Consider the following 14,296-nt stretch of genomic DNA (forward strand, 5'->3'; position numbering starts at 1 on the left):
TGCTGTGTGAAGGAATTGAACAAGTGTGGTGTTGTGAGGTCCTTAGGATGAGGTGAGAGATGAGAATTTGACTCTGTGTTCTCAGAAGGCTCATTTATGATATGATATGATATGATATTATATTATAAGAAATAATATACTAAAACTATACTAAAGAAAGAGAAAGGATACATCAGAAGGCTAGAAAAGAGTGAATAATAAAATCTATGACTGAGCAGAGTCCTGACACAGTTGGACTGGGATTGGTCATTAAGTAAAAACAATTCACATGGAACCAATCCAAGATGCACCTGTTGGTGAGCAACCTCCAGAGCACATTCCAAAGCAATCAGAGAATTATTGTTTACATTTCTTTTCTGAGGCTTCTCAACTTCTCAGGAGAAAAATCCTGGCAAAGGGATTTTTCAGAAGATATCACAGTGTCAAACAAGTGCTTAAAAAATGCAGGGTGGTTGTGGTGAGGGGTGGCAGGAGCCCCTGCTGCAGCCCAGCTCCAGAGGCTTCTCCCCAGGCTCTTCAGGCACTTGAAGAACAGGAACAATTGCCCTAAAGCAGGGGCTGCCATGTGGCATTTGGGAATTCATCTCTGCAGGCCCTGTTGTGCCTGTTCTCAGCTCTGTGCAGCTGGGAATGTGGCTCTGCTTCCTGCAGTTGTGAAATGGGGACTTGACTCCAATAGGCAAAGAACAATTTGGCATCAACCCCCTCAGAGCTCTAACACCCAGCACCTCCTGTGCCACCTCCCATGCCAGCTCCCTCCTGCCTTCCAGCAGAACCTTTCCTGCCACAGTGGGATGAGGCAGTGCTGGGGATGAGCCTGCACAGCCTGGAAACTGGGGCTATGGGGGCAGGATGACACAGAGCTGTTGCTGGCTCCATCCCCACCAGATTTATTCTGCTTTGCTGAGCAGAAAAGGCACAGAGTGAGCAGGATGTCTGGCTGGCTGGGTGCTGATGCTGAGGTGTTTGGGAGCACTGCTGAGCTCCCACAGAGCCAGAGTGGCTGGTGATATGTCACAGACATCTTTTAGGAAAAATCCTTTCCTTAGGATTTTTCCCCCTGAGAAGCTGAGAGGCCTCAGGAACAAAATGCAAACAATGGTTATCTGCTGCTGTGGAATGCAACAGGTGCATCTGGGATTGGGCTCATGTGGTTGTTTCTAATTAATGGCCAATCACAGTCTCAGACTCTGTCCAAGACACAAGCCTCATTCTTTATTATTCTATGCTTAGCCAGCCTTCTGATGAAATCCTTTCTTCTATTCTTTTAGTATAGTTTTAATATAATATATATCATAAAATAATAAGCCTTCTGAAACATGGAGTCAGATCCTTGTCTCTTCCCTCATCCTAAGACTCCTGTAAACACTGTCACAGTGATAGAACTTGATGTGTTTATGTTTTATTTCAGTTTTATGCTACTTTTTTTAAAAGGTGAAGCTGTCTGGGCAGCTCCAGTAAAGCCAGTGCCACTGGAGGCTCTGGAAATGGATGGAGATCTTCATGTCACGACAGGAATGGGATTTGCTCGTAAAGTACGTGGGTGTTGAGAGCTCTGGTTTATAAAGGAGAAAAAAAAGAAGGAAAAATCTGCCAGGGCTGATTGCTCCTGTGTCTGTTGTGGTTGGTTACAGCCAAACAGGGCAGGTTTTCTGTGAGCAATTCCAGTGCTTAATTACAGCTCAGTCACATCCTCAGTGCAGGACACAGATTCCTTCACGGGCAGGAGCTGTTCCATGAAGCAAAGCCATGCTGGGCTCTGTCTGATGGCTGCTGCAATTCCAGGGGGTGCTTTTCTTTTTGTGTCAAAGCTAAATGCATAAGCAGGAGCGTGATGGTTGGGAAGTGAGCTGTGAGGGGTGATTGCTGCAAGCTGGAGCTCTGTGACACAGAGGCTGGGTTTGTGTATTTATGATGCTTTAGTGCACGGTTGTTGGTTGAACAGCAGTGAGCATCACGGTGCTTCATCCACATCTGATGCTGCTTATTGCTTTGCAGGGGTTCACAGAGCTCAGGTTTTGTCAGATGGTCAGTTCCCCACTGTCTTTAATGAGATTGGGTAATTTCATGGTGGTTTTCGTGCCCTTAAAATCAGAACAGATCAACTGGGTTTTTTTCCAAGGAGCATCTTCAAGATGAAACCTGGTCCATGCCTGAAGACCACTGTTTGTTGGAGAAATGCACAACATAAACCAAGTGTGCAGCTCCCAGGACAGCCCAAAAGTTGGCCAGGAGAAGGAGAAGAGACAGAGAAGGAGGAGAGGAGGTGCTTAGAGCACCTTGGGGATGGCTCCTGTGCCAGGGCAGGGCAGTGCAGGGGCAGAGCAGCTGTTGGTGTGACCCACACGGTGCCAGTGACTCAGGGCTGAATCAGATGAGGAATGTCCTGGTTCCACCCCCCAGGAAGGTGCACTGGGGTGATGCCAGAAGGGCCCAGCCTGTGCCATTCCCACCGTGGCAGCAGCTCAGGGCGGGAGTTGATGTGTGCTGGTGACTGACGTGAGACTGTCATCTCTGGGAGAAGAGAAGCAGCAGCCACTCTGTGCTTTCAGCCAGCTGAACAGCCTTCTGCCCCTTTGAGCTCTCTCCAGCCTTGTAACACTTTGGTCCTTTTGTCATCTGCACCCAGATTCTCACCTGTCAGGAGCCACAGGTCTCTGCCAGAGTAGATCCACCAGCCTGAGCATGTTGGATTCATGTGGGACCCAGGGGCTTTCCTGAGAAATCTGCCTTGGTGGCTCTACTGTGCCCTAATTGGGTGCCTTTGCTGTGGGTTCCTAGTGTGCCCAGCTCTGAGAGTCCCTCTTCACATTTCCTTACCTATCCCCCAGTTTTTGTGAAAACCCACCAGCTCCATCACACACAGTCCTGCTTCCCCATGGTCCTGCCTGTGTGCTGGCCTGCTGGTTGGGCACATTGTGTGTCAAACCTACTGCAGCTCATGGGGAAATCCATAAACTTGTTCAGTTCTAGCAGGTCCTGTGAGTGCCTGATCCAGCAGGGTTCCCTAAACCTCAGGGGAAATAAACATCTTCACAGAGAGCAGTCTGAACAGGGATGGACTAGAAATTCACCCTTTGTGATCAGAACCTCTGTGATCCAGGATGGAGCAGATGCTCTCAGTCTCTTGCTCCTTCTGCCCATCTCTTCATCTTTTGACTCTTTGTGCTCCTTCTGTTTAACAATTCAAAAACCTTTCCTGCATCTCTTTCTGCTGAATATCTTGGTATCACTTTTGTTTTCCAACCTCCCCTTTCCCCATAGAAACAATCCTGAAGGAAAAATAATGTGGAGGAAATGAACTTTTCTGAGCCTTGATTCACTCCAACTGGGATGTCAGATTTCTGCTGTATAATTCTGGCTGGGACACTTCTGAGCTGGGCCTGGAAGAAAACACAATTTTCTTCTCTAAGTCTTCTTGCACAGCAGTTATTTGTATATGTCCAGCAGGGTGGAGTGAAAGGGAGACCTCAGGGAAAACCACAGCTCATTTACAGCTTAAATGAAAATTGAAAATGAGTTGAAAACAAGATGTACAAGATTTCAAATTTTGTCTTTTATAAACAACAGCTATTGCCTGTGGATGAATCCCTGTAACAGAGGGATTTAATCTTTGTAAACAAGAGAAAAATGCATCAAAATAGACCCTCAGGCGTGTGGCAGGACCTGGCTTTGGAAAAATGGTGAAGAAGAGGCTGAAGCAACCTAACTGCTGCTAAGAGTTTTATTGGCACAGGGCTCTGTGAAGGAGACAAATAGGGGAATTCAAGGCCTTTGCTCTTTGTGTTTGTTTTTTATTAGAGCCATCAGTTTGAGCACATATTTGCCTGCCCAGGTGGATATTTGCAGGGCCTGGGAAGCCTCAACTCCCCAGCATGGAGTCTCTCCCTTGCCAGCCTGGCCACCTCTCTAGGGGTGCAGAGTCAGTGCCAAAGGTACTAAAACATGGAATCTCAGAATGATTTGGGCTGGAAGGGACCTTAGAGCCCAGCCAGTCCCACCCCCTGCCATGGGCAGGGACACCTCCCACTATCCCAGGTTGCTCCAAGCCCTGTCCAGCCTGGCCTTGGACATTTCCTGGGATGGGGCAGCCACAGCTGCTCTGGGCACCCTGTGCCAGGGCCTCAACACCCCCACAAGGAACAATTCCTTCTCAATATCCCATCTAACCCTGCCCTCTGGCTGTGGGAAGTTATTTCCCCTTGTTTTGTCATTCCAAGCAGCTCTCCTGGAGCCCCTTCAGGCCCTGGCAGGGGCTCTGAGCTCTCCCTGGATCCTTCTCTTGTCCAGGTGAGCACCCCCAGCTCTCCCAGCCTGGCTCCACCCTCAGAGCATCTCCATGGCCTCCTCTGCACTTGCTCCAACTGGTCCATGTCTTGTGCTGAGCACTCCAGACCTGGATGCAAAGCAGAGAAAAAACCAAAATGGGCCTTGCTTTAAAGCCCTTGAACCAGGGTATTTTCAGGTTGGTCTGTTACATTTGTTAGTGAGGCCCTTCTGGCTGTGATTTTTTCCATCCATTTATTTTGCCTAGTTGTGTTTTCCTTTCTTTTCCTGGTGAAATCCTGCTTTATCCTTAGGTGCATTTAGAGGATTTGCTACTAGTGCCTGTTTCACAGGTCTGTTATTGCTCATCTTATCCCTACTTGGACGGGAGTTTGGTAAGGAACAGAACACCCTAAGAGTAGACTTGGAACTTGTGGAAGGAATTTGGAGGCTTATGGGCAAGGTGAAGCCACAGGGATCATCCACTTGGACTTCCCAAAGGGATTTGGCAAGGTCCCCCAGAAAAGGGCTCCTGAAGGAAGGAAGCAGCCCTGGAATAGGTGGTGAGATCCTTAGAGGGGAAATCGTTTGCTAAAAGGTAAAGAACAAAAGGGAAGAGAGAAGAGACTGGGTAATAAAAGAGATGAAGTTGAAATGTGCATAAATATAAAATGGTGCACAGGGAGAAAAACCAATTTAAACTCTATTTATGAAACAACAGGTTCCAAGTTAAGTGTTACAATCTGAAACATCGGGGTTGTTACAGATTGTGCTGTGAAAATGTGAAAATGTCAATTCTGTGGTCAGCAGCCATCCAGAGCAAACTGTGTGTGTCAATTGCTGGGGAAAACAGAGCAAAACAACCCCTGCTCCCTCTGGCTGCAGGCATCTGGGGATGCTGAGGATTCCTGGAGCTTTGAGGTGTTTTGGGTGGGAAGGAACATTCCTGGAGGGTGTGGGGCTGTGCAGGGCTGCTCTCACCCAGCCCCGGAGGGTAAATCCTCCAGAGAGGGGAGGGGATCTCTGTGCACACCCTCCTCTGCCCCGAGGATATAACCATTGGGAGCTGCCATTTTCCAAGGACTCACCTCAGCCCCATCTCCTGCATCACCTGGGAAAGTCGGTGTGCTGACTGTCAGCAACACTGATTTATAAAGTAGAATTTCTACAGCTTTTTTTGTATATAAGCTGGGAAGATTCCCTTGGAGGCTGGGAAGGTGAATCTCTGCTGAGCTGGACACAGCAAGTGGCAGAGAAGCCCTGCAGTGACAATTCCTGCCTGGAATGCTGGAAGTCCCAGCAGGCTCCTTGCTCTGATCCACCAAAGTGGGAGGCAGAAAATCTACCACAAACCCCACCATGCTGATGGTGACCAAGTTCTGGAGCTCAGGTCCTGGTGCCCTTCCCAAGCAGGTCCTGGGTGCCAGTTATTTTCCCTAAAATTAGGAGCAACTTCTTTGTGAAGGCTGGAAAATCAAGAAGAAATCAGATTTCTCTCTTGGTGTCTGGGGCTGGTATTTACCAAGGCTACTGTGGAGGAAGGAATTGCTGTTCCTGCCTGGATCCCAGCACTGCTGCTGCTGCTCAGTGAGTGCTGAACCCTCTCAGCAGCTGTTTTCCAATCAAGCCCCCCTGGCTGCCCTGAACTGTGCTCCCACTTGCAGCCTCCAGCACTTGCAGTCTCTGAGTAGCTCTTCTCGTGCTCTTTGCAGACTTGAAATCCCCCCCACACACCATGAGCTCAAGCCTTGGTACTCAGCATCCATCTGACATCCCCTCCGTTTTTGAGGGTTTATGGTGACCCTGCAAAAGGGCAGGAGCTCCCTGATTTCCTTTTCCCAGCCTTTCCCAAGCTTCCTTAGCAGTGCCACTGGGATGGAAAGTACCTGTTCCTCTGCTCCCACCCTGGCTGAGGTAGCTCCAGCTGAAAAAGAAGGAACATCTGGCTGCATTTGGTTGTGCATTAATTAGAGCAGTGCACAAGCCTCCATCCTGTTTGAAACCCTGCAGCTTCCCCCTGCTCATCCCTTGTCCCTGGGGCTGCCTGTGAGGAGCACTGAAGGAGTGGAATTTACCCTGTCACGCTTCAGTTGCTGCCATAATTGCCCAGGGCTCTTCCATCTGCCCTCTGTAATTGGGATCACTTTATCCCTGCCTTCATCCTCCCTAATCCTACAGGTAACCCCTCAGCTTGCTGTTCCCCACAGTGCAGGATTGTGCTCAGCTTCCCAAAAAACATCCCCAGGGGAAGGAGAAGCCAAACTCAGCTGTGCCAGGGCTGGGCAGCACCAGGATCTTCCTTCACACTCAGCACCTTCTCTGGACCTCCCATCCTCCTCCTCCTCCTCCCCTTCCTATATCCCCCACCCTCTCCAGACACCCCAAATTTCCATCACTTTGGCCACCACGAGTGAATTTAAAACTGTTTTGAAGAAAAGGCTCAGGGTAGTGTCCATCCATGTCAGGCTGTGTTTTGTCAGTGCTGTGAAAAACACCAATCACTTGTCTTTAAAATTTTACAAGTTTAATAATAATAAAATGGTTATAAAAGTAACAATATAATTAGAGTAATAATAATTTGGACAATTTGGATTAGGACAATATGAGACAATAAGAACAAAGAGTTAGGGACAGTCCGGGTACCTTTTTCTGGGCAGCATAAGCCCAAAAAGGCCCCGCGTTAACAGAGGATTAACCCTTAAAAGCAACAGCCTGTTGCATATTCATACACCTCATCCATGATGCATAAATTCCATTCAAACACAGGATTCTGTCTGGGCAGTGTCAGCTTCTTCCTTCTAATCCTAACAGCTCCTTCGAGGCAGGAAGAAGTTCATTTCTTCTGATAATGGAGCAATAAATTCTCTTTCTCTGAAGGATTCAGGTGTCCTGGGGCTGCTATCTCTCTGCAAGTCCTTTCTTTACAAAAAAAAAGTATCCTACATAGCATAGTTTCTATTTTAACATTATGTTATAACCTAAAATTACTTAAAAAATTAATACAGCATAACTTTCTAACATAACACACATAATATTCATTTTAATATTTGTGAAAAGCCAATCATAAAATACGCATTTTTCACAAGTGCAATGGCAGTGCAGGACACGGGGGAGGAGGGAATGGAGGAGGGACAGGGCTGTTTCTGTCTGTCCAGGGGCAGCACTGGGAGGGGACAGCAGAGCCCAAGCAGTGGTGCCAGCCACCAGCACTGGGACCCGGGCCTCAGGTGTCCTCTCTCAGCAGGGACACGAGGCTGCTGTGATGGGAGTGTGAGAGCTGGGGCTGAGGTGCTGCAAGTGCCACATCTGGGCTGAGCTCTGTGTTCCTGTCCCCCTGTTCCTCTAAAGGGTCACCTCCTTGTGGAAGTCCAGCAGTGCCTGCTCAGCCCCTCTCCTGCTGAACACAGGGAAGGAGCACGGTGAGAGGGCAGAGTGAATCCCCTGGGAGTCCAGGAGCTCCAGCACACCTGGACAAGGCTGGCAGAGGTGTCACACCTGGTGGGTGAGGGAGGAGAAGGCCCTGTCCATGCCCGTGGCACATCTCTGGAACAGTGAGGGAGCCCATGCTGATCTGGCCACCCAAGGGGACACTCACACATTTTGAGAAGATGCTTGGTGACACAGGAATGTCACCATGATATTTTCTGAACAATCCTCTTTGGCCAGGATTTTCTCCTGGGAAGCTGAGAAGCCTCAGAGAGGAATGAAAACAACAATTATCTGATTGCTGCTCGTGTGATTGCTGCTTTGGAATGTGGCTTGGACATTGTTTACCAACAGGTGAATGTTTGATTGGTTCCATGTGAATTGATTTTATTTAATGACCAATCATGGTCCAGCCATGTCGAGGCTCTGAGGAGTCACAGGTTTTTATTATTCATTCTTGTTAAGCTTTCTGATGTATCCTTTCTCTTTCTTTAGTATAGTTTTAGTATAGCATTCTTTTACTATAATATAATATTATAAAATAATAAATCAGCCTTCTGAGAACAAGGAGTCAAATTCTCATCTCGACCTGGGGACCTCACAAACACCACACAGGAACACTTTGGGTTTTTTTTTTTCCTTCCTGTAAGCTTAGAGCTGAGATTGCAGCTGGAACTCTGAGCCCCTGCTGCTGAAGGGGAACGTGTCACCTCCAGCCCTGCTCTCCTGAGCAGCAGCACGTGCTGGGAATGGCATTGCTGATGAATTCCCTCTGCCATTTCCCAGGAGAACAGGGTCATCTCATCCCCATCCACCAGCACCTCCTTGCAGAGTTATGGAACTGTAAATCCAGCAGAAGCTGTCAGGGCCTTTAGGACACTGATGGGCTGCACCTGGGACTTCCCTACTTCCCCATGGACCCACCTGAGCTCAGTCCTGGGCCTGCAGTCTGTCACTGAGCTGTGCGAGCTCAGCAGTGCCTGACTGGCTTGACCTGGCCCCAGACCCTCCTCCTCCTCACCATGGACCTGCCAGGATTATGTCTGACCCTGGGAACCCCCACCAGACTCACCCCAGCCTGCTGAGAGTATCCCTGTGTAAATATGGAACCTGGAGCAACCCCTGTTGGCTGCAGGCAAGGGACAAGAAGAAACAGAGCACAACTTGTGCCTTGGAGCCCTCTGAGCAAATACTTCCAGTTTCACCTGGAATTCAGTTCATTTGGGCCCTGGGCACACACAGTCTGTGCCCCAGGACCCTGGCATGGCTGGGCACAGCTCCATCCCTTTAGTGGAAAGGAGGAGCTCATGGGGAACATGATTGTCCATGGGAGCTTTGGGTGCAGTAATCAGGAAAGAGTGGGCTGTAAAATCTCAAAGGGAGTGGGAAAGGTGAGAAGTGATACACAGGCTCTGGCTCCTGTGCTCTGCAGTGTGTGGGATCCTCTGGGAGGCTGCTCTGGCAAGAGAAGGAGCTGGGCAGAGCTGGCAGGTCCTTAAGGACACATCCCCAATTACCCATCCCGATAATCAGGTGAGCAGGCACTTGTGTAGCCACATTTCACAGAGAAAAGCAAGGCACAATTCTTGCCAAGAATATTTCTGGGTTTCACATTCTCTGAACCTCAGAGAAAGGAAAAACAATTCTTACCTCATTTGCTGTGCCTGTTTGTGTCAGAGTAGAATGCAATATGGAGATTGATTACCCAAAGTGATGGGGTTTTGTTTCCTTGGCCTGTCAGGGCCAAGTGTCTGTGTGTGGGGACAGTCACAAGATTCTGTGCAGGGTGTGCAGAGTTGAGTGCTTGGCAGACTCAGTTTAGATGTAATGTAATATAGTGTAATATAATATAGTATAATGAAGTAATTAATTAGCCTTCTGATAAGATGGAATCTTATCAGATCTTATCACTCTCTCCCTCTCGTCGGGGACAAAAATATCCACTACACACATGTACTGGGAGATGGCTTGGAGCTAAACTGGGAATGGAGCTCAGGGCTGAGCTCCAGTGCAAAAAGAAGAGAAGGAGAAAGGAGAAGGTGGAAGATGGACATGGATGGATGTGGGGACGGGGACCGGACTCAGCGGTGGGTCCGTCACATCTCCCGCTCGGCCCGGGCGCTGGGGGGGCACACGGCGGGCACGGACGGGGCTGGGAGCGGCTCAGCCCGGGCGGCCCCGGTGTAACGGGTGGGGCCGTGGGGCTGGGCTGCGGCGGTCCCGCTATAACCAGGCGGAGTCAGCCGGAGGCCGGGCCGTGTCCGGGTCCCTCCCCGTGTCGCTGTCCCTCCCCGCCGCTATAACCGCGCGGCGGCGGGCGCGGGGCCCGGGGCGATGGCGCTGCGCTGCCTGCTGCTGCTGCTCTGCGGGGCCGCGCTCGGGCCCGCCGTGCACCTCGACTTCGCCGAGCACCGCAGCCAGGCCGCCAAGATCAAGGTCAACCCCCGCGGCAACCTCTGGGCCACAGGTACCGGGCGGGGACACGCGGGAGGTGCGGGCACGGTGCCATCCCGCCCTGCCCTGTGGCTGCCTTGCGGAGCCGCTCCCACCGGCAGGGGGATGCTGGCAGTGCCGCGATGGGCAGGGGTGAAGCCACCTCCAGCTGCATCCCTGGGCAGCAGGTCCGGCATCCCCAACAGGCTGACCGGTCCGGCATCCCTGGATGTGAGGTTCAGCATCCCTGGGGGGCATCTCTGTCAGCGGGAACAGAGAGGGAAATTTCCCCAGAGATCTTGTTAGTGGGAACAGAGAGGGAAGTTTCCCAAAAATCCCACGTGGAGTTAGTGAGGACCTGGGGTTTCTGGGTTTCTCGTCACTCAGCTGCTTTGGGCATTAGGTTGCTCGGTGCTCCCTGTGCTGGTGCCAGCTCAGCTGGAGCCCTGTGTCCCCCCAGACACCCCGTGTGTGCTGTTGCAGGTCACTTCATGGGCAAGAAGAGTGTCACGGGCTCCCCACACCTGGAGGCTGCCGAGGAGCCTGCAGTGCCCGTGGTGTTTGGTCCCTCTCTCCGAGCCCTGCTGGAGGACATGATGGAACTGCTGACCCGGGAGCTCCTGAAAATCCTCTTGCAAGAAAGGCTGCTGGATGAGAACCAAGGGAAATACGACCTCACTGGCCAGGTGAGCATTTACTTAGCTAGAGGGAGATGCTCAGAGCAGAGAGCTGGAGGAGCTCTGCTGGAGAGGGGAGCACCTGCACAGCTGCTAGAGGTGCACTTCCCTTTTAACCCTCCTTTTAACCCTCCTTAAGCCACTTAAGACCAACCATAAAGGGAGAGAGGAGAAGTGTCCTGAGGCTTGTGTCCAGCTGGGCAGTGACAAATAGTCCCAGGTGCCTGGGAAGGGTGTGAGGATGAGCAGGTAACTCTGCTGTCACTGCTGCTGTGACAGCAGTGGTGTCCAGGGGTTGTTAATAAGCATCTGGGTCTTCCTCAGCCAGATGCAGAAGAGGATGGTGTCCCCCTTTCCAAGGACAGGGAAATCCTCTCTCCCTGTTATTTCCACAGCAGGAGACCAAGAGGGTGCACAGTATGTGAGAGGAAAAGCATCTGTGAAGCAAAGAGCTTTGGCTCTGTGTCCCTGTGGTTGGAATCCCTGGATGCTGAGGGCACAAAGCCTTGCAGAGAGTAGCTGTGCATTGCTCCTGCTGCTGCAGAGTGGGTTCTGGGGAGCAGGGAGAGGGCAGGAGCTCCACTGGTGCCACTGTGCATCAGCAAACCCTCACTGTGGCTTTTACCTTGGAGCTCACTCAGCTCCTGGTGGAAAACCTGCCCCTGGGAGCAATGCACAGGCACAGATCCTCAGGCAGGATGCAGAGATCGAATTGCTCAGTCCAGAGATGGAATTTCTGCATCCATAAATGGAATTAGTCTGTGTGGCTCTGCTTGTCTGTTGCCTCCTGCACACCTCCCTGGTGTCTCACCCTTTCCAGTCACTGCAGGAAGTAACTGGGAGTCTAAAAAGGATAAAATCCTCTTGGGTCAGTCCCACCTGTGCTGTCCCCCTGAGCCAGATGCCTGAGGAGCACTGCATGCAGGTAAAGCTCTTTCTGCTGGGCAGGGCCAGGCAGGGCTTGCTCCTCTTGGGCACAGGTGGAGCAGAGCTGGTGCAGGACAGGGAGCCTGAGAGCCACTGACTGCTCAAGCCCCTTTTGGGCTCGTTTCCAGCAGATTAGGGTAAACTGATGCATCCCAGAGAGCTGTTCCCAGAGGGCTTTCCACAGTGAGGATACAGCAGGGCATGTGCAGTGGGCTGGGCTGGGGGCTGCAGTGTTGGCATCTCAGATGCAGCTGGAGAGGAGATGAGGGCTGAGCAGGTTCTGGACCCTTCCCCATCCCACCAAGGAACCTCTGAGCAGGAGGGCACTTGTTGAGAGGACAGGAGAGCTGGCAGGTGTGCTGCCCTGCCTTGTTTCTGAGCGTGGTGTGGATTGCTAGAGCTGCTCCCTGGGGCTCTCCCCTGCGTGGGAGAGCTGCTCACGTTGCAGATGTGCCTGTGCAGAGGCTGCCCAGAGTGCTCCAGCTGGGTGCCAGAGTCCTGCCAGCCCTGGCAGTGCCCATTCCCAGAGCTCAGGGCTGGGTGCTGCCCAGGTGTGGCCCTGGTGCCACAGCCCTGCTCTGCTGGGTGATTTCTCTGTGCCCATGCAGGTGCTGCTGCCTCTCTAGGGCAAGGTGGGCTGGTGTGCCCATCACAGCTGGGCTGCTTGATGTGAAACTGGCTCCTGCCCCTCACTTTCTCTCCCCAAAGCCTGGGGCCTCTCCTTGGTCACCTTGCCCTGGTCCCCTTGGTCACCTTGCTGGGTTCTGTTTCTACTTTTGCTCCTTGGGCACCTCTGAGCACTTCACTTCCCCAGCTCCTGCCCTCCTGCTCCTTTCTCCGACCCATCCCCAGGGCATCCTCACATCTGGGCTGCTGTGGGTATTCCAGAGCTGCCTCTGAGTGCTGTCCACATTGTACTATTCTGTGTGACCGACCTAGAAAAACTATTCTTGCTCTTGTGGTAGCCACAGTGCCAGTCCAAATCCCTGCCACCCTGGCAGCTTTCCCCTCAGCACAGCTGCTGTTGGACACCAGGTGTCAGCAGCCAGCCTGAGCCCCTCTGTGTGTTCCCTCATTCCTCACAGCCTTTTCACGGCTCTACCATGGGAAACTCCCTGTCCATGCCCTGCTCAGGATCCATCTCAACTTGTTGGGTCCATCTCAGCTTTCCAGCCATGTGTGCAGACAGGGTTTGGCTCTCAGCATGCTGGGGCTCCCCTGACGTATTTTCTGGAAAATACCTTTGCCAGGATTTTTCTCCTGAGAAGCTGAGAGAGCCTCATTGCTCTGTGTGACAGAGATTGGGCTGGCAGAGGAGGATCCTTCCCATCCTTTGGCATCTCCTGGGGTGTGTGGCACTGACTCCCCAGGATGCAGAAACCATGGAATGGAGCAGCTCCAGGGCTGGGGAGAGCCCTTCTGCCCTGCAGGACCTGTGGTCAGAGCCAACCCCACAAACCCCTCTGTGACTCTTCCCTGCTGTGTTTTCTGCCTCTTTCTGCCTTCTCTCATTCTCTGCTGAATGAGGCTTGTGGTTATTAATTGTTGTGGTGTTGTGGGTCCCAGGACGAGGTCAGAGATGAGAATTGACTCCAAGTTCTTAGAAGGCAGGTATATTATATTATATTATATTATATTATATTATATTATATTATATTATATTATATTATATTATACTAGATATCATATATCATATAATATAATGTTATATTGTATTATATTTATTACATAATATCATATTTATTCTATTATATTTATTATATTATAATGATATACTAAAACTATACTAAAGAAAGAGAAAGGAGACATCAGAAGGCTAAAACAAGAATAAATAATAAAAACCCATGACTGACCAGAGTCCGGACACAGCTGGACTGGGATTGGTCATCAAGTAAAAACAATACAATGGAACCAATCCAAGATGCACCTGTTGGTGAGCAACCTCCAAACCACATTCCAAGCAATCAGAATCATTTTTTACATTTCATTTCTGAGGCTTCTCAGCCTCCCAGGAGAAGAAATCCTGGTGAAGGGATTTTTCAGAGAATGTGTCAGTGGCAGAGGCTCTGCCCTGGAGCTCAACCAGTGGCTGCTGCCTCACTGGGATGAAGTTTCCCTCAACCCTGAGCCGTGGTTCAGCTGTTGGAGCACAGATGGGAAGCTTCTGGCTCTGTCCTTCTCATGTGCCATGCCAAGCCACCCCTGAGGGTGCCATGGGGTGTTTGTGTGCCCTGCCCCAGGGTGGTGATGGTGCTGGTTGTGTGCAGGACCCCTGTCTCACTCTTGTGTCTTGTTTTGTAGGAGACAGGGCTTTTAACAAAGGTGCTGGAGAAGTACTTCTCAAACTGAGGAGGAGCAGCTGGGGAGGATGAGGTGTGCAAGGTCAGCTGTGCCTGCTGAACAGAGGAGAGCTTCGTCCTTGTGGGTTCCTATAGCAACAGCACTTTTATTTATTCTTTCTGAAATATTGTTAATAGTGATGGTGTGTGTGGAAGTGGAGCCTCCCTGTGTGTTTTGTGTTTCCTTGATGTCTGATGTGCCTGTGTGAATAAAGCTGGTTCTTTGCA

At 50.9% G+C, this 14,296-nt stretch overlaps 1 protein-coding gene across 1 annotated transcript; it reads left to right on the forward strand.

The window, feature by feature from the left end:
• The first annotated feature begins 9,965 nt into the window (after positions 1-9,965).
• Positions 9,966-14,296, forward strand: NMB (neuromedin B). The gene is made up of 3 exons (XM_066558902.1): positions 9,966-10,159; positions 10,609-10,811; positions 14,031-14,296. Exons 1-3 carry the CDS (start codon positions 10,027-10,029, stop codon positions 14,076-14,078), a joined length of 384 nt encoding a protein of 127 aa, XP_066414999.1. The 5' UTR covers positions 9,966-10,026; the 3' UTR covers positions 14,079-14,296.

This window comes from Molothrus aeneus, chromosome 13 (genome assembly GCF_037042795.1).
Source record: "Molothrus aeneus isolate 106 chromosome 13, BPBGC_Maene_1.0, whole genome shotgun sequence".
NCBI lineage: Eukaryota > Metazoa > Chordata > Aves > Passeriformes > Icteridae > Molothrus > Molothrus aeneus.

Coding starts and splice junctions, on each gene's coding strand:
- NMB (XM_066558902.1), top strand. CDS start 10,027: ATGGCGCTGCGCTGCCTGCTGCTGCTGCTCTGCGGGGCCGCGCTCGGG. Junction 10,160..10,608: donor CGGCAACCTCTGGGCCACAG/GTACCGGGCGGG, acceptor GTGCTGTTGCAG/GTCACTTCATGGGCAAGAAG. Junction 10,812..14,030: donor AATACGACCTCACTGGCCAG/GTGAGCATTTAC, acceptor CTTGTTTTGTAG/GAGACAGGGCTTTTAACAAA.